The 24,832-nt window shown below is 38.5% G+C and overlaps 1 protein-coding gene across 1 annotated transcript in view; it reads right to left on the bottom strand.

Annotated features, from left to right (window-relative positions):
- Nucleotides 1–24,832, bottom strand: part of LOC136866001 (prefoldin subunit 3) — a 126,197-nt gene that overhangs the window by 77,591 nt on the left and 23,774 nt on the right. The window contains exon 2 of the mRNA XM_067142609.1: nt 24,135–24,262. Coding sequence (XP_066998710.1) covers nt 24,135–24,262 — 128 coding nt within the window. The remainder of the gene's footprint in view (nt 1–24,134; nt 24,263–24,832) is intronic.

Here is a 24,832-nt window from a genome sequence, read left to right as displayed (position 1 = left end):
GTTATTACTGAAATATTCCTATGAAAACTTCCCTGAGCCTACAATCATTTGTTTCACGTGGGACATTCAATTCCTTATCTACATCTGTTCTTGTTTGAAGCCATTTTTTATACACCTTTTTATGTTTACAAGTTGCCCTGAATTCATTATTCCACCATCTTTACATAGAGCTATTCCCAGACATTCCCTTGTTTCTACCACAGCATCCCGATATGCCACCCATTCTCTTTTTAAGAGGGCAAGTCAGTATCAGCTATTTTGCTCTAATTGTCTTTAGGTTGGCTCTATGGCATTGTATGCTCACCAGCCACTAGATGGCACCACTGTCTACGTCTGTGGTACATTTCAGCATTATCAGATCAGTACAGCTTGTGCTCTTGCGACGTAAAGATGGCCGCTCCAATCTGTTTGCACCAAGGAAGAACAACATTCTGTAATCCGTTTTTTGTGGTCTGAGGGTGTACCAGGAGCGGAAATTCATAGAACAGTCACTTGTGTGTTATTCAGGAATATATCACACACTTGTTCAATACTGGTATCAGTTACGGCTGCAGATGGACGCCCGGATCTTTCCTCATCCTTCACACTCGTGCAACCCCTTGTGAACTGTTCAATCCACTGGTAAACACTTCACTGTGGCAAAACATTGTCTTCGTATCGTGCTGAAAGTCTTCTTTGAATTTCTGTTCCTGGTACACCTTCAGATCACAAAAAACGGATTACGGAACCCTGCTCTTCCCTGGTGCAAACAGAGAGTGGTGCGGCCATCTTTACGTCGCAACAGAGCAAGCTACTGATCTGATAATGCTAAAACCTACCACAGACATAGACAGTGGTGCCATCTAGGGGCTGGTAACCACACGACGACATACAGCCAACCTAAAGACAATTAGAGCAAAATTGCAAATACTTACTGACTTGCCTACATATATCCTGAAACTGCTGACTGTCTATTCTTTCCATTTTCAAATATATATACTGAATATATATCAGTGTTCTCCCCAGAAATTTTTGTCAGCCAGGTGCCAGGAATCAGTAGCCGGGCAGGGAATACTACGTAAAATAAGAATAAGAAATTTTCAACTTATACCCCTCAGGGCATTAATAATAATAATAATAATAATAATAATAATAATAATAATAATAATAATAATAATAATAATAATAATAATAATAATAATATGGCCTCAGCTCAGCAAGCATCTTAATTTGTCGCCATCTGGCTGCTTGCTTGTCAAGTTTTACGTTCCGTTTTATTCTTGACCTACTAGATGGCAGAGTAAACCGAATCTCTCTTCGATGTCTAAGGCTGAATTTTAATTAATTCTGTCAGGTAAATACCAAATGTCACGAGATATCTTTTACATGCTGACATCGTACGACATGAAGTGTCGCCCTTCAAAAATCCGACACTTCTGTCGGATTCACAATTAAGTATTTATTTATTTTCCACCTAGTCGATACAATGATTGCTTAAGGCAATTTTTAATGGTCAAAAGTGGTACATGTTTCGTATATTATCAACATCTTCCACATGTACCACTTTTGACCATTAAAAATTGCCTTAAGCAATCATTGTATCGACTAGGTGGAAAATAAATAAATACTTAATTGTGAATCTATTGAAGTGCGATACGGACCATGAAGCTGATTTTATGTAATACTTCTGTCGGATTCGAACCCAGTATCTCTATCACTGATCCACAGAAGGCATTAACAGTAACAGCAGACAGCTAAACTATTTCAGTGTTATTACCATGAACAAGATGTTACAGTCTTCTACTGCTCGTTCATAATCAAACAACAGGGCATGTGGAGTGCTATACGGGTTTGTGACGTTATGAGGAATCGAGCGCTCTTGTGCGATTCCATGTTTATCCAGACACCGCTCGCGCACAACACTACATTGAAGTCAAGCCAACCATTTAAACTCTGATATTATTGAGACGGCGGATGGAGAGTGGGCTTCGGCCTATAGGTAGCCACAGCTGGTCCATGATCCGACAGCTCTGCGCTCTGACCGGCCAACCAAGCAGAAGAGGGGTGGCCACGGATCTACGCCTTTAAATTCGGGAGATGGAGAGGGGTTGGCTCCCACTGTCGGCTGTCCTGAGAATGGTTGTCCATGATTTTCCATTCTCCTGCACTAAGGCAAATGCCGAGACAGTTTGTAGTACAGGCAACGGCCGCCAACCCTCTCACCTTCTCTGCACATCTCCTCCAATACAAATCTCCTGGCCTGAGAGATGGCTTCACTGTCTAAGAGACCCGACTCCACCTCTTGGGGGAGGATGTAATCGATGCGATTATGTTAACAATAATGAAGATTCATTGTTTCAATAAACAGTTTTACATTACATACATATATTTTCATAATAGACTGTTATGCCTTTCAGCGTTAAGTCTGCAAGCCTCCGTGAATTTACTAAATGTCACCATAATTCTCTATTTGCAACTAGTGAATGGCCTCATTTAGTAATATAATTCTTATTTTTAAATCGTCAGAAACTGAGTCTAACCATCTTGGTCTCCTTCTACTTCTCTTACCCTCCATAACAGAGTCCATTATTCTCCTAGGTAACCTATCCTCCTCCATTCGCCTCACATGACCCCACCACCGAAGCCGGTTTATGGGTACAGCTTCATCCATCGAGTTCATCCCCAAATTAGCCTTTATCTCCTCAATCCGTGTACCCTCCTGCCATTGTTCCAACCTGTTTGTACCACCAATCATTCTCGCTACTTTCATGTCTGTTACTTCTAACTTATGAATAAGATATCCTGAGTCCACCCAGCATTCACTCCTGTAAAGCTAAGCTGGTCTGAAAACAGACCGATGTAAACATAGTTTCGTCTGGAAGCTGACTTCCTTCTTACAGAATACTGTTGATCGCAACTGCAAGCTCACTGCATTAGCTTTACTACACATTGATTCAATCTCACTTATTATATTACCTTCCTGGGAGAACACACAACCTAAATACTTGAAATTATCTACCTGTTCTAGCTTTGTATCACCAATCTGACATTCAATTCCGTTGAATTTCTTACCTACTGACATCAATTTAGTCTTTGGAAGGCTAATTTTCATACCATACTCATTAAACATATTTTCAAGTTCCAAGATATTAGACTGCAGGCTTTCGGCACAGTCTGCCATTAAGACCAAGTCCTCAGCATACTCCAGACTGCTTACTACATTCCCACCTAACTGAATCTCTCCCTACCATTTTACACCTTACAGCAGATGATCCGTGTAAACTACGAACAGCAAAGGTGAAAGATTACAGCCTTGTCTAACACCTGTATGTACTCTGAACCAAGAACTCATTCTACCATCAATTCTCACTGAAGCCCAATTGTCAACATAAATGCCTTTGATTGATTTTAATAATCTACCTTTAATTCCATAGTCCCCCAGTATGGCGAAAATATTTTCCCTCGGTACCCCGTCATATGCTTTCTGTAGGAACATAAACACAACTGCCTATTTCTCTTGTAGCATTTTTCAAATACATGGCACATACTGAAAATCTGATCCTTACAAACCCCCTGTGGTCTGAAACCACACTGGTTTTCATCCAACTTAGTCTCAACAACTAATTGCACCCTCCCTTCCAAAATGCCAGTGAATAATTTGCCTGGTATACTAATCAATAAGATACCTCGATAGTTGTTTCAATCTTTCCTGTTCCCTTGCTTATAGATAGGTGCAATTACTGCTTTTGTCCTATCTGAAGGTACCTTTCCAACACTCCATGCTAATCTTACTACTCTATGAAGCCATTTCATCCCCGCCTTCCCACTATACTTCACCATTTCAAGTCTAATTTCATCTATTCCTGCTGCTTTATGACAATGGAGTTTATTTACCATCCTTTCCACTTCCTCCAGCGTCATTTCACCAACATAATTTTCCTCCTCCCCATGAGCTTGGCTGTTTGCAACACCTTCAGGAAGATTCCCTCCACCTCTCCAGTGATTCCCTGGGATCTATTATGAGTTCACCTGAATTACTCAAAACACTGTTCATTTCCTTTTTCCCTCACTTCCTAAGATTCTTTAATTCTGTCCAGAAAGGTTTCCCTGCTGCTTGACCTAGCCTTTTCAGGTTATTACCAAAATCTTCCCACAACTTCCTTTTGGATTCCACAACTATTTGTTTCGCTCTGTTCCTTTCATCTACGAACAAATCCCTGTCAGCCTCAGCCCCTGTTTGGAGCCATTTCTGGTTAGTCTTCTTTTTATGTTTACAAGCTGCTCTCATTTCATCATTCCACCACGATGTTTGCCTTTTCCCATCTTTACACAGAGTTGTTCCTAGGCATTCCCTTGCTGTTTCTACTATAACATCCCAGTATGTCACCCATTCTCTTCCTATATCCTGAACCTGCTTACTGTCTACCGTTCGAAACTTCTCACTAATCATATCCATGTACTTCTGTCTAATTTCCTCGTCTTGGAGACTTTCTACCCTATTCATTGGCAGACAGATTTCACTTTCTCTAACCTAGGCCTAAAGAGCGCTCCAACCTTAAAATGCAGTACAGCAGGGATAATTCCGTCTTCCTTCTCCTATGTTTTACGGGTAGCGCTGTCCTACTCTAATGCAGCAGGTTTGGCAAATATATGTAAATCAGGATGTTATCGGTTAAAACGGGTGAATATCATGTTATGTACAGAATTTCAAGGCGCATTTGATGCCGTTAACAAAAAAAAAAAAAAAAAAAAAAATTTAGTGTGAAAATGGTAATATGGTTCCTAGTTCATGAACCATGGACAACGGCTGAGTGGCCTAGTAAGTGGTCCAGAGAGTTGGCATACCAGTTACTATCGTATGGGAGTGGGCATCTCAGACATATTCTGAGTCCTGGCCCTCCTTGTGCTCAGGCGGCTAGGACTATACAATCCACCAGTGGTCCATAACCTGTTAAAGGAGAGAACCTCACTTGGACTATGTGCAAGTAGGGTAGCATCATGCTTCGTGAATTTATCGAGCTCAGAACATTTTAAGCAAGCCTGGACCTATGGGAGTAATGGAGTCCCACTCCCATTTGACAGGCGAGGAACTCCTTGGAAACAACTTGGCGAACGAAATGGAATTCAAAAGGGAACTATCAGTATGAATGGGGCTTATGGAAGAAAGAAAGTAGAACTGGCTGATTCAGCAAAGAGGATGCATCTGGATGTGCTAGGAGTAAGTGATATTCGGGTAAGGGGAGATAATGAGGAAGAGATAGGAGATTATAAAGTGTACGTGACGGGTGTTAGAAAGGGAAGGGCAGAGTCTGGGGTAGGGCTCTTGATCAGGAATACCATTGCACAGAACATAGTTTCTGTTAGGCACGTAAATGAGCGAATGATGTGGGTAGATTTGTCACTTGGAGGAATGAGGACTAGAGCTGTGTCTGTGTATTCACCATGTGAAGGTGCAGATGAGGATGAAGTTGACAAGTTTTATGAAGCATTGAGTGACATCGTGGTCAGGGTCAACAGCAAGGATAGAATAGTGCTAACGGGCGATTTCAATGCGAGAGTTGGGAATAGAACTGAAGGATACGAAAGGGTGATTGGTAAATGTGGGGAAGATATGGAAGCTAATGGGAATGGGAAGCGTTTGCTGGACTTCTGTGCTAGTACGGGTTTAGCTGTTACAAATATATTCTTCAAGCATAAGGCTATTCACTGCTACACATAGGAGGCTAGGGGTACCAGATCCATAATAGACTATATCTTAACAGACTTCGAATTCAGGAAATCTGTTAGGAATGTACGAGTTTTCCGGGGATTTTTTGATGATACAGACCACTATCTGATCTGTAGTGAACTAAGTATCGCTAGGCCTAGCGTAGAGAAAGTGAAATCTGTCTGCAAACGAATAAGGGTAGAAAATCTCCAGGGCGAAGAAATTAGACAGAAGTACATGGATATTGTACCGGGCGGTACACCTCTACACCGCACATTTAAATCTTGTGCCCATTTGAACTCCTCTACAGGAGAAACACAGAACTTTGAATTAGATCTTAAACTTTTACTCAGAAGATGTCACTACCTTAATTTTGAGATTGTAAAGCCTCCAGGATTGTGTGAATTGCAACATGTTTTTTTACCATTTATCAAGGACTTTCTACAACAGATGTCACTAAAAAACTATGATCATGCCTCCTGGTGCGAAGTGAAAGAACTTTTTGAAGAAATTTTGTATTCATAAGTTTTCTCTTTACTAAATTTTGTTCATTCATTTGTGGGTTGGCAATATTTATCTTTTCTTTCCACCAGTTTTGTATTTAGTCAATCCAGAATCCAGAATTTCTAACCAATCACCGGCTGCTTCTTTGATTTTGTGCGTAACTTTTTCATCTACCAATAAATTGGGAGGATGTGGCTTAATTATTCATGAAAGGTCTCAAACTTTCCCCGACGTTGTATAAACTGCGGATTTTCACGTCTCTTGGCCATTTGATCAACATCTAATTGAGTGTGTGTATGTGAAGCAGGAGGCGGGTGGTGCCTCTTTCATCAGGCAGCAGTTCTTCAGCAAGTTAATGGCCATTTAACATCTTTAATTCTTGCTAGCGCCGCAGTTTAACCTGAGGGAAGAGTCTGAAACTTTAATATGTAACCAACTTCTCTAAAATGTAAGTTCTGCCGGCTAATGTGAAAATTTCCTAAAATCTGCAACTGTAATTCGGGGATAGAGAGTGATTTATCCTCTCGAGCTCCCCTTCATATTGGTTTGAGGTGACTACGTTTTGTAACTGGTTTTCTTCCTTTCTGTAATGTTTTAAATTATTCTTATACGAGTCACTTCCATAGTTAGGGAATAGCCCCTGTTTCATCGGCCTAGAGCCCGTAAGGTTTTAAGAAGTCACATAGAAGAGTGCAAGTATTTGCCTCCTTTCATTTTGTGTTCGGGCCACTTTTTTAACTGTTATTTCTTTTACACGAAGGCCCTGTAGGTTGCGTAAGAGATACCCCTGTTTCATTTTTGTAAGTTGTACCTTGATGGCAAGTAATTGTGAAGTCCGATATTGCCTTGAATAGGCTTGAAAAACTGAGAGCGTGTCAGCTCTTTTCTAGTGTTGTAAGAATGCCTCAGAGAGGCTTGACATTGTAAAGTGGGAGCAAGTGCTCCATGTTATTAGGGGATTTTTGCCCTTGAACAAATTTGGTCGTTGAGCTAGGAGCTCAAAATTGTAAAACTAGGGGCTTGTAGCCCAAGAGAGTTAAAATTCTTGGATCCTTCTAAGTTTTGTTTTTAGATTACTATGTCTTTGTAATTTCCCTAAAGTGAAAAGCTATCAAATTTCTATTGTTTTCTAGAAAATATAACCGTTGTTAAAATTTTAAATTAACTTTGAATCTGTAGTTAGACCCATTCATCCCGGCACCTTCTTTCACCTCTGCTGTTCCACAGATATCCCGGAACAAGTGGTAGCAGAGCGTGGTTGAATGGGTCTCAATTAAGCCCCTTTTGACGGCTAAACATTCAATTCTATTTGTACTCTAACAATTTTCTCAGTCGCTGGAATTTTCTTTTCCTATTTTCTAAATTTGTAAAGTTTCTGTCATCATGTCCGGCCCTCGCGAAGTTCTCCATCCCGGCTACTTGCGCAAGGAGGAATTGATTTATGAATTAGCTATTAGAAATGTTCAATCTGGAGGCACGGTTGCGGCTGATACCACTAAGCTTAAGGCATCCCTTGAATTGCCAATTAGTATCCCAACTTTGGGAGAGAAAGATATTGATGAGGCTCTCTCTACAATCATGGACAACACTACTGAGCTAGCATCTGTAGTTAGTTTTTTTTAAAGTAAGTGATCCATCTCCAAATCAACTTAAAAGAGTACATGATAGACTGTTTCACTTTTACAATAGAGTTAGCGATCAGTTGTCTAACGAAGTTCAAGGGAAGGAGGCTAGTGCTCTTGTTGAACACCTTTCTAAAATGTCCAGTAGGGTTAGTCAATTGTTAACTGGGGCAGTGACTCCCAAAACAGACCAGCCCCCTGTGGTAAACATAGCTAATGAAGAGGATTGTTCCAAGGGCGAAGAAAGTAGAAAATCTGTGGCTACTCAACAGACGTCTGCCCTATTAGGAAATGAGTCTGATCATTGTACCTCAATTCCACCTTTCTTTTTGAATAACGCTGTCTCTGAAGCCTCTTCACCCTCTAGCCATTGCCTGTTATGTCACCTGACTTTAGTAGTTTGTCTCATCCTTTGGCTATGTTACTTAGGGGAATTTCTAAATTTTTGGTCAATTCTACTAGCGATGTCATTTCATTTTTACGATTTTTAGTTGAGTTTCAGGATCACGCTCTTGTGTTTTCTCTTTCCACTTCTCAAATTCTGCAGATTATTTACCCTTACTCCATTGGTGTCCTCTCGTACAAGATAGTCAAAACTATTGCTGAACAATCATCTATAGAAGACTTCCACGCCCATCTGCTAGCTAATTTCATTCCGGCCCGAGCCAGGTCTTCCTTAATACAAAAGTATTATTACAGGGTACAGCGACTGGATGAAAATCTTGCCAACTTCATCCAAGACATTAAATTCTACACTAGGGTGTTTGCTCTTCATTTCCCAGAAGATCAAATTGTGCAGGCTATTGTGGGAGGGATTTCACCACCCTACAGGGCCTATTCCACAAAAGTATGGTTTTGTACATTACAAGTAAATTCTCTAGTAACTTGTACAAATACCAGAGTTTCTGTTCCACAAAAGAATTTTCTACAGTTGTACTTTACTACTCCATACTTACAAATTACCAGTGAATTTTTATGGGTGTGTTCCACGAAAGTACTAGTACTTGTAACTTACTAGTCAATTGGGAAGAATTCTCTATAAGTGAAAGGACATTAATACATAAATGTACTAGTGTTATTTAAATATGCTTATTTCAGATACATTTTGATAAATATGTGGTCTAGCAGTAGACATAGTGATGAAAATAAACCGTCTGTACAGGGAAAGAATAAACTTCCAGTTTAACACTGTATTTTAATACAATGAACGTTTTAGCTTAAGCACAATACAAGTGGAAGAACTTTTGATAGATAATGGCCATAGGTTAAAACATCCTACGAACAGAAATAAATCTCTCTCTGCTAAACAACGGTTACTAACATCACTACATTGGCTAGGAAATGGTGGTCATTCTGTGGTAGCTGCAATAAATTATATAAAATTTCCTCAAATTGTTCGTTGGCCTGAAAATACTGAACAAACATGTTCGTAAAAGGACATTCATGGAATCATTAATGAGCAGAATATCTCTTCCATACGTCCAACTTTTCCCCTCAAAAGCTCCATGAGCTTTTCCCAAGTCAAATATTTCCATCCAATCATTTATTTTGACTTGTTTTTTCAGACTCTCGCTGAATGCACCAAAACAAACATCTTTCCTTCTTTCTATTTCCTTCAAAATGAATAACTTCAGTTCTCTTGACATCATTTTAACAATTCATGCAGAATTTGCAATTATGTTTGGCGGCCGAATATCGTTATTAGCGGCAAATGATTCCTAATGACAAACCAAGGTAGCCTATATCACCTATCGTGGAACATATGCAAGGATCACGGAAGAACATAATGGGTGAGAATAACGGAGTAATTTTCTATCATCAAAGAAATAAACTGAAAAATAACATCGTAGCATTAAGAAATTCACAGGAATATTAGTTCTTTGAATATTAGCTGCATAAGTTACCTTAAAATACGATATTACGATAAATGCGGCAAGTATAACCTAATTTAACGAATGAAATACGAGGATAAACAACTGATTCATGCTATGACGTAGTATGTTTATTGATATGTCGTCACTTGTAAAACTTGTAACTATTCACTGGTATTATACAAGAGACTTTTAATCTTTTGTGGAACAGAAATGTACAACTCCATACATTACAAGAACCCGCACTAGTAACTTGTAATGTACAAAACCATACTTTTGTGGAATAGGCCCCTGGTCATACTTGTGTTTTGCAACGTGTCCATAAACTTTTGCTGAGTTAGAAGCTATGGCTGTCTGAGCCGAAGGAGTTAGGTATGTGATACAATTCCTTTAGTTTTGCCAATTGCCACCTTTTCAATACAATAAAAAAATATATTACAAACTTACATATTTATTACGATGTTTACATGGTACATGTTTCGCTCCTTTTCGTGAGCATCATCAGCCAAACTATCATTAATCTAAGATTGTATAAGATCATAAAACAATTCTTTTGGTTCAAGATTACTCCTATAAAAACTAATTGACAATCTTATAACATTTTAAAAATCACACAACAATAAAATTATGTCTTAAGTTAACACTTTTTGTCTAAAATCTTCTTCAGTCCAAACATTTTATCGCCGAAACTCATCCGGTGAACATCTTTTAAAATTGTTTAAAAATAAGAATAAAATTAAAAACTTTGAAATTTGGCTAGTTGTGTTGATTCCCGTTACTTAACCTGTATAATTGTCATTAAAACTTCATAACAGTATTGAATATTTTCTGCAGTTGATAATTATCATTATGGTCAATAGACTTGTTAGGTATGCCGACAAATTACGTGTCGCTAAGGAGCCCCCTCCGTCCTCGAGTAATTTTCAACCTCCACCTCGCCGAACTTTCACAACCCGCAAATGTTATGCCTGTGGGTCTGCAGATCATCTCCGGGAACAAGTGTCCTTTGATTAAATACAGTGGGACAAAGAACGGAGCAGGGTCATCACAAGGATGTTTCAAGTGTGGCTCATTTAATCACATTGCCAAGAATTGCCCCAATGCCAACAGCACCCCCTCCTGTTCAACTTTGGAGGCAAATTCCAACAACGCAAATAGTCAAAAGTGACTAGTGGCTTCGGCTGAGTTGGCACGCTCACCTTCTTCAGGCTCAGCCCCTGTTAAACCCAACGAAAGCTCAGGGAAAAGTCACGGCTGTTCTAATTTATCATTCGAAGGTCCCAAAGAATATCTTAGGATTGCGGCGGAAACCCCCGCACTGGTACCTTTCCTCAAAATTGAGTTGAATAATGAATCACTAACTGCTCTATTAGACTCTGGGAGCGTCTCTTCTATTATTTCGGCTGAATGGTACTCTAAATTAAAGTCCGTTTGTAAATTTCCTGATTATAGTTCGTCTTCGGTTCAATGCGTTTCGGCTAACTCTTCTCCATTAGAACTTTTAGGTTTCATCTCTGCCAAAATTTGTATTTCAAAATTCAGTTGGAAAGTAAAATTGTTCGTCGCTAAGAACTTGTCTTGCCCCATTATATGAGGAGCAGATTTCATGTCTCACACCGGTTTAGTGCTCGACATTCAGAGCAAGTCGTGCACCTTCAAGTTTGCTAATAATTGTAAAATTCCCTTGTTAAAATGTAATTCTGTGTCATGTTCATCTGTTTTGCCTACCCAGGATGAGATGTTGTTAGACCTTAGACATCTACCTGAGGAGCAGGCTGATAGTATTCGTAAACCGTGTCAGTAGTTTTCTGATGTCTTTTTTTATACTCTTGGAGTTACTGACCTTATTGACTACAAGACTGAGGTTACGGATTTGAGCCCCGTTAGGTTTCCACCTTATACGTTATCTCCACCTAAAATGAAGGCTCTCAAGGAGATCATCGATCAAATGCTAAAAGATGGTATAATTCGACCCTCTAAGTTGGCATACTCATCGCCTATTTTCCTAGTTCTGAAACCCCGAGGTGGCTTCAGGCCTGTGATTGACTATAGGGCATTAAATCGGAAGGTGGTGTTACAATCTGTGCCCCTTCCCGACCTTCACTCTTGTTTTTCATGCGTATAATCAGATCCCTCTAGCCGAAGAATCCAAACATCTCACAGCTTTTGCCATGGATTGGAACCTGTAGGAGTACAACCGCGTGCCTTTTGGGCTCTCCACGGGGGCAGCCGTGCAACGAGACTGCTAGATAGGGTCTTCTCTGACATCAAATTTGAATACTTATACCATTATCTTGATGATGTCGTATTTTCTGAGACCTTTGAGGAACACCTAGATCATCTGAAAGAGGTCCTTAATCGCCTTCGTAAGGCAGGGTTAACTGTGAATTTGTCTAAGGTTGCTTTTGCTAAGCCTCCCATGTCATTCCTAGGGCATATCCTGTCGTCCGATGGTGTTGCTGTTGATCATTCTAGAACACAGGCCATCTATGATTTCAAACCTCCTAAGGACATCAAAGGTATTGCCGGATTCATCGGCATGGTGAATTTCAATAATAATATAAGAGAATTTATTGGACTCCAACCTATTCAATACATTACAGGATGTTAACATTTTTAGTTAAACATCGTTAAAATGGAGACATGTTTCGCCCTCATGTGGGGCATCATCAGTCATATCAAAGCACCTCAAAATTAAACCAGACGTCTGGTTGGAAATTATGAACATAATATGTAAGAAAGAATACATTAAAAACACGTACAAAGTCCTATCCAAAACGAAATAACAATAGACTAGTTACACATAGTAAAATACGTTAGTGGTTTCTTAATATTAAAATGAGGCCATCATATACACAGTATAAAAATGGAAGTAATCAAAGTCCATATGATATTGAGTTCGATGGTAGTTCTACGTAGTATATACAAAAGTTGGCCAAATAAAACACAATTTATAATTACTGTACACTTATTTATAATTGTTAAAATTGATGAGGTAAAACATTCCAATTTGTCTATTTGTAATTTGGCTCCAACCAAAATAATTCGCCCTGGGATTCATGAGGTAGTCAACTCCGTTGGTCACATTCTATTTGAATGGAGTGCACAGTGCAAGTGAACAGCTATTGTTGATTATAAACTGAGGCTGTGCTAAGACAGAGTTAAAACAACACCGGCTTCAAATGAAGATAGTTAAAAACATCATTAGGTTCTTCCTAGTTGACTAAAGGTTTGCGTATATTTTGTTGTTGAAATGTGGGAAAGTCAGTTGTTGGTTGAATGGGCAACGGTCGAAAATGTTGTGCAGTGCAATCGGTGTTTGAGCTGTCCTACATGTGAGGGAAATCTGAAAATGGAGGATTTGTCTTAATTAGTTAAGTGAAATGACGGAAAAAGAGAAGAAAAGGGGAAATCATTGAGAAATGAAAAATGTGAAAGTTAAAAATTTTACCTTGAAAGCTGTTGAGCTGTTACCTAATTGTTAGGAGGTTTGTGGAGCACTGGCTGTCGCTAATGTCCTACTCCTCGTGTTGTACGTGTGACGTTTTAGAGGAGGGGAGTGGATTTGAGAAGGCGGGGCTGTGGGTATGTGATTGGGGCTTGGGGAGGAGTTGAGTGTATTGGAGGGATAATAGGGGCGTGATGAGTTGAGCGACTTAGTGGGGGTGTTTGGAGAGCTTGTTTTGAGGACGTTAACAAGTCTTTTGTCTTTCAGATTTAAACTATTGAGCAAAAATATTAATTGTTCGTAAAGAGGGCTTCGGTTGTCTATTGGATCATTTAAATTTTTATTCTTATTATATTTTTGGTCCAAAAAAATGTATAAATTTTCGAACTCGGTCATGAGCCTGCCTTTATCTAGTCTTTTTAAAATTTGGAGATCCTGTTTTCAATTGTGGTAAAGCTATGTCCGGTGTCTTTCATATGGATGCTCATGGCTGAGTGTTTATTGTGCGTTTTCAATTGTGGTAAAGCTATGTCCGGTCGGTGTCTTTCATATGGATGCTCATGGCTGAGTGTTTATTGTGCTTTTGGGCATTGAAATGTTCTGCATATCTAATTGCAAAGCTTCTACCAGTTTGACCGATATATGAACTGTTACTTTCAGCACATTTCAGTCTATAAATGCCAGACCCCGAAAATTTATTGTTGTCCGAGTTTATCTTATTGTGGTTGAAAAATAGCTTTTGATTAGAATTATGGGTCTTATAGGCTACCTTAATATCATGTTTTTTTAAGGGGGTAGCGATTTGATGTATAATGTGGTTAATGTAGGTGAATGATGCATATTTAGGCTTATTAATTTTTATTGGGGTGAAGTTTGTGGCCAATTTCAATTTCACTTTATTGATTATTTTCTGTATGATTGAGGGATTGTATCCATTGAAAACAGCTATTTCTTTTATGGTACTTATTTCTTTTTTTAAATTGACGGTCGACATGGGAATTTTTAACGCTCTGTACACTAAACTGTAAAATGAGGCTTGTTTGTGCGATTGTGGGTGAAGAGAATTTTGTGTTATGGTTGTGGGAGTAAATGAAGGTTTTCTGTGAATCTGGAAATCAAAATTGTTTAAGGTCCTGGTGATTGTAATGTCTAAAAAATTGATGGAATTATTGTCCTCATCTTCTTTAGTAAACTTGATGCAATTATCAAGGCTGTTTAAGTAAGGTAATATGTCTTCACTATTGTTGCAGCTTTTGTCTATTAATGCTAGTGTGTCATCGACATAGCGTAGCCAAAGACACAAACCATTAATGCTGTTTGTTATTTTACTATTTTCGAGGTTGTCCATATAAATTTCGGCGAGTATTCCCGAAATGGGATCACCCATGGCTAGACCCTCTTGTTTGTATATCTTATTATTGAACGTAAAATAATTGTTATGAAGGACGAAAGTTAGTAATTGTAAGCATTCTTCTATTTATAACTGACTTAAAGTGCTGTGTTTAAAAAGATTAGTTCGTATGATTTCGATAGTTTTTTTAGCGGGAATGTTCGAGAACATATTAGTAACGTCAAATGAGCACATTATGTGGTTAGAAATAAGTACCATAAAAGAAATAGCTGTTTTCAATGGATACAATCCCTCAATCATACAGAAAATAATCAATAAAGTGAAATTGAAATTGGCCACAAACCTCACCCCAATAAAAATTAATAAGCCTAAATATGCATCATTCACCTACATTAACCCCATTATACATCAAATCGCTACCCCCTTAAAAAAACATGATATTAAGGTAGCCTATAAGACCCATAATTCTAATCAAAAGCTATTTTTCAACCACAATAAGATAAACTCGGATAACAATAAATTTTCGGGCTCTGGCATTTATAGACTGAAATGTGCTGAATGTAACAGTTCATATATCGGTCAAACTGGTAGAAGCTTTGCAATTAGATATGCAGAACATTTCAATGCCCAAAAGCACAATAAACACTCAGCCATGAGCATCCATATGAAAGACACCGGACATAGCTTTACCACAATTGAACAGGATCTCCAAATTTTAAAAAGACTAGATAAAGGCAGGCTCATGACCGAGTTCGAAAATTTATACATTTTTTTGGACCAAAAATATAATGAGAATAAAAATTTAAATGATCCAATAGACAACCGAAGCCCTCTTTACGAACAATTAATATTTTCGCTCAATAGTTTAAATCTGAAAGACAAAAGACTTGTTAACGTCCTCAAAACAAGCTCTCCAAACACCCCCACTAAGTCGCTCAACTCATCACGCCCCTATTATCCCTCCAATACACTCAACTCCTCCCCAAGCGCCAATCACATACCCACAGCCCCGCCTTCTCAAATCCACTCCCCTCCTCTAAAACGTCACACGTACAACACGAGGAGTAGGACATTAGCGACAGCCAGTGCTCCACAAACCTCCTAACAATTAGGTAACAGCTCAACAGCTTTCAAGGTAAAATTTTTAACTTTCACATTTTTCATTTCTCAATGATTTCCCCTTTTCTTCTCTTTTTCCGTCATTTCACTTAACTAATTAAGACAAATCCTCCATTTTCAGATTTCCCTCACATGTAGGACAGCTCAAACACCGATTGCACTGCACAACATTTTCGACCGTTGCCCATTCAACCAACAACTGACTTTCCCACATTTCAACAACAAAATATACGCAAACCTTTAGTCAACTAGGAAGAACCTAATGATGTTTTTAACTATCTTCATTTGAAGCCGGTGTTGTTTTAACTCTGTCTTAGCACAGCCTCAGTTTATAATCAACAAAAGCTGTTCACTTGCACTGTGCACTCCATTCAAATAGAATGTGACCAACGGAGTTGACTACCTCATGAATCCCAGGGCGAATTATTTTGGTTGGAGCCAAATTACAAATAGACAAATTGGAATGTTTTACCTCATCAATTTTAACAATTATAAATAAGTGTACAGTAATTATAAATTGTGTTTTATTTGGCCAACTTTTGTATATACTACGTAGAACTACCATCGAACTCAATATCATATGGACTTTGATTACTTCCATTTTTATACTGTGTATATGATGGCCTCATTTTAATATTAAGAAACCACTAACGTATTTTACTATGTGTAACTAGTCTATTGTTATTTCGTTTTGGATAGGACTTTGTACGTGTTTTTAATGTATTCTTTCTTACATATTATGTTCATAATTTCCAACCAGACGTCTGGTTTAATTTTGAGGTGCTTTGATATGACTGATGATGCCCCACATGAGGGCGAAACATGTCTCCATTTTAACGATGTTTAACTAAAAATGTTAACATCCTGTAATGTATTGAATAGGTTGGAGTCCAATAAATTCTCTTATATTATTATTGAGATTCTTTCAATACGGAAAATAAAATGATTTTCATTACTTGTAATGATAAAGCCAACCAGGCTAATAAAAATAAAAATAGATATCAAAACCTCAAAATCAAAATCGGTAAAATTTCAAAAGATATCTTATTCTTAAAAGAATGTTTAAGATTAGGTCTGGTGCCGAATTTCTTAAAATCAACTCAAAGGAAAAACATTCCAACACTCAAATCTAAAGACGTCCAAAATAAAGTCAACACCATCTGGCTTAGAAATGAAATTAAACTAATGTATAGAAAAAAATCCCTATTAAACCTGCAGCTTTACCAGGAACATTTGATTACTGCTCAATCATTATCACCTCTCGAATGGAGCTCATACCAAAGACACATTGCACGTAAATTGCAGAACATATTAGACAAAAAACAAAAAACCTTAGACCACAAGTTGACATGTCTATTAGAAAAGAAACCTAAATCCATAAACCAAAACAAAAATAGAGAAACTTTCACCTCCTCATGGAAAAACACTCCAACCACCATCAATTTATCTAACACCACATTTTCGGATAATGAAATCAATTTCTTTGACCAAGGCCTAAAATATAATTGGCCTAGTCCAAATAAAGCCGAGGACATAATCACCACAATAGCCGAAGTTGAATCCAATATAAATAAACAAATTCCCTTCGACAGACAAAATGACGTGAAATATGAGATAAAAAAGAAATTACCCACCCTTGTAAAAGAAGTTTCCGACATCAATAATTTCACCGTTCTCAAACAAATCCACGAATTAAAAAAAAGGTAGACACCAATAATGTTATAGTAACGAAAGCCGACAAAAGCAATGCCGTAGTCCTAATGAATAAACACGACTACGTCCAAAAATCGGAGGATTTCTTTTCCGATAATTCTTACTCAATAATTTCAAAAGATCCTATCTTAAAAACTCAGCGTAATTTAAAAACAATCCTAAAAAATTCACCTTTTTTATTTAATGAACACGAACATCAAAAACTCTTCAACATGAATCCCAAATTACCCACCGTCAGATCACTGCCAAAAATACATAAAAATGACGTTCCCATTCGACCAATCATAAATAGCCGAAATAGCCCAACGTACAAAACTTCTCAGTTCCTCCAAAGATTCCTTAGGAAACACTTCACATTTCACAATAAACACCCTATTAAAAACTCAATAGAATTATGCGAAACTTTAAATAAATTTAATTTGCAGCCTAACCACATAATGTGCTCATTTGACATCACTAATATGTTCTCGAACATTCCCGCTAAAAAAACTATCGAAATCATACGAACTAATCTTTTTAAACACAGCACTTTAAGTCAGTTATAAATAGAAGAATGCTTACAATTACTAACTTTCGTCCTTCATAACAATTATTTTATGTTCAATAATAAGATATACAAACAAGAAGGTCTAACCATGGGTGATCCCATTTCGGGAATACTCGCCGAAATTTATATGGACAACCTCGAAAATAGTAAAATAACAAACAGCATTAATGGTTTGTGTCTTTGGCTACGCTATGTCGATGACACACTAGCATTAATAGACAAAAGCTGCAACAATAGTGAAGACATATTAACTTACTTAAACAGCCTTGATAATTGCATCAAGTTTACTAAAGAAGATGAGGACAATAATTCCATCAATTTTTTAGACATTACAATCACCAGGACCTTAAACAATTTTGATTTCCAGATTCACAGAAAACCTTCATTTACTCCCACAACCATAAAACAAAATTCTCTTCACCCACAATCGCACAAACAAGCCTCATTTTACAGTTTAGTGTACAGAGCGTTAAAAATTCCCATGTCGACCGTCAATTTAAAAAAAGAAATAAGTACCATAAAAGAAATAGCTGTTTTCAATGGATACAATCCCTCAATCATACAGAAAATAATCAATAAAGTGAAATTGAAATTGGCCACAAACCTCACCCCAATAAAAATTAATAAGCCTAAATATGCATCATTCACCTACATTAACCCCATTATACATCAAATCGCTACCCCCTTAAAAAAAACATGATATTAAGGTAGCCTATAAGACCCATAATTCTAATCAAAAGCTATTTTTCAACCACAATAAGATAAACTCGGACAACAACAAATTTTCGGGCTCTGGCATTTATTTTTTTTTGCTAGGGGTTTTACGTCGCACCGACACAGATAGGTCTTATGGCGACGATGGGATAGGAAAGGCCTAGGAGTTGGAAGGAAGCGGCCGTGGCCTTAATTAAGGTACAGCCCCAGCATTTGCCTGGTGTGAAAATGGGAAACCACGGAAAACCATTTTCAGGGCTGCCGATAGTGGGATTCGAACCTACTATCTCCCGGATGCAAGCTCACAGCCGCACGCCTCTACGCGCACGGCCAACTCTCCCGGTCTGGCATTTATAGACTGAAATGTGCTGAATGTAACAGTTCATATATCGGTCAAACTGGTAGAAGCTTTGCAATTAGATATGCAGAACATTTCAATGCCCAAAAGCACAATAAACACTCAGCCATGAGCATCCATATGAAAGACACCGGACATAGCTTTACCACAATTGAACAGGATCTCCAAATTTTAAAAAGACTAGATAAAGGCAGGCTCATGACCGAGTTCGAAAATTTATACATTTTTTTGGACCAAAAATATAATAAGAATAAAAATTTAAATGATCCAATAGACAACCGAAGCCCTCTTTACGAACAATTAATATTTTCGCTCAATAGTTTAAATCTGAAAGACAAAAGACTTGTTAACGTCCTCAAAACAAGCTCTCCAAACACCCCCACTAAGTCGCTCAACTCATCACGCCCCTATTATCCCTCCAATACACTCAACTCCTCCCCAAGCGCCAATCACATACCCACAGCCCCGCCTTCTCAAATCCACTCCCCTCCTCTAAGACGTCACACGTACAACACGAGGAGTAGGACATTAGCGACAGCCAGTGCTCCACAAACCTCCTAACAATTAGGTAACAGCTCAACAGCTTTCAAGGTAAAATTTTTAACTTTCACATTTTTCATTTCTCAATGATTTCCCCTTTTCTTCTCTTTTTCCGTCATTTCACTTAACTAATTAAGACAAATCCTCCATTTTCAGATTTCCCTCACATGTAGGACAGCTCAAACACCGATTGCACTGCACAACATTTTCGACCGTTGCCCATTCAACCAACAACTGACTTTCCCACATTTCAACAACAAAATATATGCAAACCTTTAGTCAACTAGGAAGAACCTAATGATGTTTTTAACTATCTTCATTTGAAGCCGGTGTTGTTTTAACTCTGTCTTAGCACAGCCTCAGTTTATAATCAACAAAAGCTGTTCACTTGCACTGTGCACTCCATTCAAATAGAATGTGACCAACGGAGTTGACTACCTCATGAATCCCAGGGCGAATTATTTTGGTTGGAGCCAAATTACAAATAGACAAATTGGAATGTTTTACCTCATCAATTTTAACAATTATAAATAAGTGTACAGTAATTATAAATTGTGTTTTATTTGGCCAACTTTTGTATATACTACGTAGAACTACCATCGAACTCAATATCATATGGACTTTGATTACTTCCATTTTTATACTGTGTATATGATGGCCTCATTTTAATATTAAGAAACCACTAACGTATTTTACTATGTGTAACTAGTCTATTGTTATTTCGTTTTGGATAGGACTTTGTACGTGTTTTTAATGTATTCTTTCTTACATATTATGTTCATAATTTCCAACCAGACGTCTGGTTTAATTTTGAGGTGCTTTGATATGACTGATGATGCCCCACATGAGGGCGAAACATGTCTCCATTTTAACGACGTTTTACTAAAAATGTTAACATCCTGTAATGTATTGAATAGGTTGGAGTCCAATAAATTCTCTTATATTATTATTGAGATTCTTTCAATACGGAAAATAAAATGATTTTCATTACTTGTAATGGTGAATTTCTTCAGGAAATTTATTCCTAACTTCACTAACAGAGTGGCGCCCTTGAACTTACTCCATAGGAAAGGCGTCAAATTTGAGTGGGGACCTTCTCAACAAGCCGCTTTCGAAGACCTGAAATTAGCTCTTTGTAATGCCCCTGTTCTTGCTATGCCTGATTTCTCGAAGAAATTCATCGTTCATACCGGCGCATCGTCGTCGGCTGCAGTGCTTCTTCAAGAGACTGAACTCGGAAGGCGACCCATCGCCTATGCATCTAGGACACTATCGGCTCAAGAAGCCAAGTATTCCATCTATGAACTTGAGGGTTTGGCAGTCTTATTTGCACTAAATAAGTTCCACCTCTATCTGGAACATGTCAAGTTGGACTTGGAAACAGATAACCAAGCCTTAAGTTGGGTCTTAGCTAGACCGCGTCGTACTGGCTGTATAGCCCGATGGGCCATCAGTATTTCGGCCTTCCAGTTTGTTATTAGGCATATTAGAGGATTGGAAAATGTTGTTGCGGATGGATTAAGCCGCATGTTTGCTCACGATGTGGAGACCTCCAAGTTGGAAGATAGTTGTTCTCTTCCCGAGCCAATACCTCCTAGTGTAAATGCTATTCTAACTGATGCCCCCATGTTGTTTAGAGATATTGAAAAATATCAACGTGAAGATCCTGTGCTGGCTCCCATTATGGAAACCCTTTCTTCTGGGGAACATGTCGTCCCTTATGTGTTGAGGAATGGAGTTTTATGTTGCCCGTCGAAGCACGATCAGAAAATGAAAGTTGCGGTTCCAGCTGTCCTTGTACCCATGATCTTCAAGTATTACCATGAGACCCCATTAGGGGGGGCATTTAGGCATCTTCAAAACCCGAGAAAAGATCCGAGAGATGTTTATTTGGAAAGGTATGGACGGTGAAATTCGTGAATTGGTAAAGGCTTGTAAATCTTGTTTGCTTAGTAAGCCCACCTTGTCCACTAAGCTAGGTGTATTGTCTTCTCATCAAGCGTCGTGCCCCATGGAACGCCTCTATATCGACTACGTAGGACCCTTTCCCCAATCTAAGGGGAATGCCAACAAATTCATTCTTGTGTGTGTAGATGGCCGAATTCAAAGCGAAGGCCAACCAATGCAGGGATGTATCCCACCTGGAATGATCCTCATGATGATAGGCAATGAGCGCCGATCTCAGATTACGACTGATCCGCTCAGCCAGCAATGGTTGAGGATAATACGCTGATGTTGTTACATGTGAGATGGATAGATGGTTAGACTCGGTTTCTAACGATTTAAAGATAAGAGGTATAGAACTAAATGAGACCACAACACTAGTTGCAAATCGAGGATTGTGGCAACGTTTAGTAAATTCACAGAGGCTTGCAGACTGAACGCTGAAAGGCATAACAGTCTATAATGATTATGTATGTATGGTAATATAATGGAAAGTTATACCAAATGCAAAAATCTTCATTGCATAGAACTTATGTCATAACCCCCATTTTATATTCATTATTTTCCTAAAATTTTTCATTGATGGCAAAGAAACATTTCAGCTCGATGCAGATAAGTTTATTTTTAAATTTAAATGATAATAAAATGCAGTATATGTGTTTATTTTCAGCCATGTTCAGGGATTTTTATATGCAGGCACGAAAAAGTCAGTCGCTGGTCAGCATCTTTCCTACTGAATTTGCATGGGGCGTCAACGCAAGGCAAATGGACTTCAGATATGGAAGTTATTTTTAAAACAATCCCGAAGTTCTTATCTTGCTTATCTCTTAATTTATGACAGGGAGAACGTCTCGTTTGTTTACGTTTCACGAGTGACCCGGCTGGCTGGCCAGTAGGGATCTCCCAAACAGTGAGCATTTAAATATACAAACAGTCGTGTGCAGTGGTGTTCATTTAATCAGTATTATAAGATTGATTAAATAAAGATCAGTGATAAATGTATAGTTCTTGAGGACAAGTGGATTGTGTTTGTTTAGTCTGTGTAGTTGCGAGTTTGTGCTCGTGCGGGGGGGTTCTTAGTTCGAAGAAAAAGTGCAGAAGGATGTACAATGGATCGTCAAATTGAAAAGAAACGTTCCGTTGGTAAACTCAGGGGAAAATAATGCAATATTATAATGAGTGTCCTGGATTATTTTTTAAAGACTATGAATGTGAGTAGCGCAGTCGGAGAAACAGCTAAAGATACAGGTTGTTCCGAAAGAACAATCAATGCTATAGGGAACACAGACAGGGTCCTTTGCGAACTCGGGCCAAAAAAAAAGAGGATGGCAGAAAAATGCAAGGAAAATTTAATATGATGAAATTGTGCAAAGTGGAGTGCGTCGGGTGGTTCACTCTCTTATTTGCTGAATATTTGTCCTGAATGAGTAAATTCGTAATTCCAATATAATTGGTCCGTTATTGGACATTTTAAATTTTCCAGCTGACTCATTCTTGTTTGCCAGTGTTTCACCCCAGTGTGCCAATTTGGGCTCATCAGTTGGTAACTAGCACACTTACCAAGATGCATGGCTAGTGCATAGTGCATACCATGGAGGCCACTGTGTAGGCTACTTGGAGCCACTGTCAGTGCCAATGCATTATGAGAGACTTTGTCTCATTTATAAAAATTGATGCCTGCTAGGCCATTAGATGATACAGATATTGATTCCCATAGGCAACCTGAAATATTTGTCCTGAATGGCCTCTTACAGTATTAGCCCATTTGTGTACTCTGTACATTCTGCCAACTCCCTGGGGCGAGATTAAGATAGGCTGACTGAGCTCGATAGCTGCAGTCGCTTAAGTGCGGCCAGTATCCAGTATTCGGGAGATAGTAGGTTCGAACCCCACTGTCGGCAGCCCTGAAAATGGTTTTCCGTGGTTTCCCATTTTCACACCAGGCAAATGCTGGGGCTGTACCTTAATTAAGGCCACGGCCGCTTCCTTCCCACTCCTAGCTCTTTCCTGTCCCATCGTCGCCATAAGACCTATCTGTGTCGGTGCGACGTAAAGCAACTAGCAAAAAAGATAGGCTGATGGAAAGGTCTCAATGTCAATATACACCCAAGACTTCCAGGTAAAGATTACAGTTTCCTGCAGGTCTAAAACAGTGTGATGAACAGGAGCGAAGACTGATACACTGGGGTAATTTATAATAGCTTTGTATAATGTCCAGGGATTGGGTAAAAAGCGTGTATTACCCACAGTAGAATAATAAATAGGAGTATCTTATTAAGGTTTTATTGTGATGATAATAATAATGATAATTTTATACCTCATGGCAGGGTCTGTTATGTGGCTGTGCTGTCTTTACTTCTTTTACTGTTGGGGCATGTTGGGATGTAGATGATGATGATTATGATTATTTGAAAGTACATTCAACAGCTGCCAAATTGTAAGGCATTTGCCCTCAAAGAAAAATCTATAGATACAGATTCCATATATCCAAGCTGTCTTGAATACCAACTGATTGTGCTGATACTCAAATCAAATACCCAAGGCAAGTACTTAAACAAATGCTCTACTAAGCCTTCAAAACAGGACAGAGATGATAAGCTGTACGCAGAAAGGGAAACAGTAAGGACTTTTATGGCATATACTGTATCTCAAGCTAGGGCAAACAACACAGTCACATTTACAGATTGAAAAAATTCAGAGTTGACAATACTTCTTACCGTCGTCGTTTTGAGAGAAGATTAAATTCCATCAACTTGTATTTGCTATGTTGCTCATCCAGTTTCTTGAGAACTTTATCAGCACCTCCACTGTTTTCATCCAATGCCATAAATGCATCAACATCTTCCTAGAATAAATAAACAGAAACATTGAATGTATACGCAGCCAGAGAGGATGAAAGGTAACTGTCATTACATGCTAACAAATAATATTCACCACACATTAACCCAACAGCAAATGAAGAAGAGCATCACAGATATAAAGGCAATACTACCAGAAGCATTCAATGATGGCCACTGGCTACTGGTAATTAATCTGAGAGCAATGAAGGAAAGGAAAATGGCAATATTATATACGTATGGAAAAAGAAAATGAACCACAACAAGAAAAAGTATCATGAACTAGTCAAGGAGAGATTCCCAACAGAAAAACCAAAGTTAGCAGAAGAAGAATGGGAAAAATGTAAAAACTCAATGAAAGATGCTGCTAAAGCAGTCTATGGGAGAAATAGGATTAGATGGAAGGAGACACCATGGAGGAGTGATAATGTAAAAGCAGCAGTAGAGAAGATAAACTGCCGAGCTGAGTGGCTCAGACGGTTGAGGCACTGGCCTTCTGATCCCAACTTGGCAGGTTCGTTCCTGGCTCAGTCCGGTGGTATTTGAAGGTGCTCAAATATGTCAGCCTCGTGTCGATA

Source organism: Anabrus simplex, chromosome 3 (assembly GCF_040414725.1).
Source record: "Anabrus simplex isolate iqAnaSimp1 chromosome 3, ASM4041472v1, whole genome shotgun sequence".
Lineage (NCBI taxonomy): Eukaryota > Metazoa > Arthropoda > Insecta > Orthoptera > Tettigoniidae > Anabrus > Anabrus simplex.
Note: the sequence above shows the minus strand (reverse complement) of the source record. Positions and strands in the feature narration are given on the sequence as shown.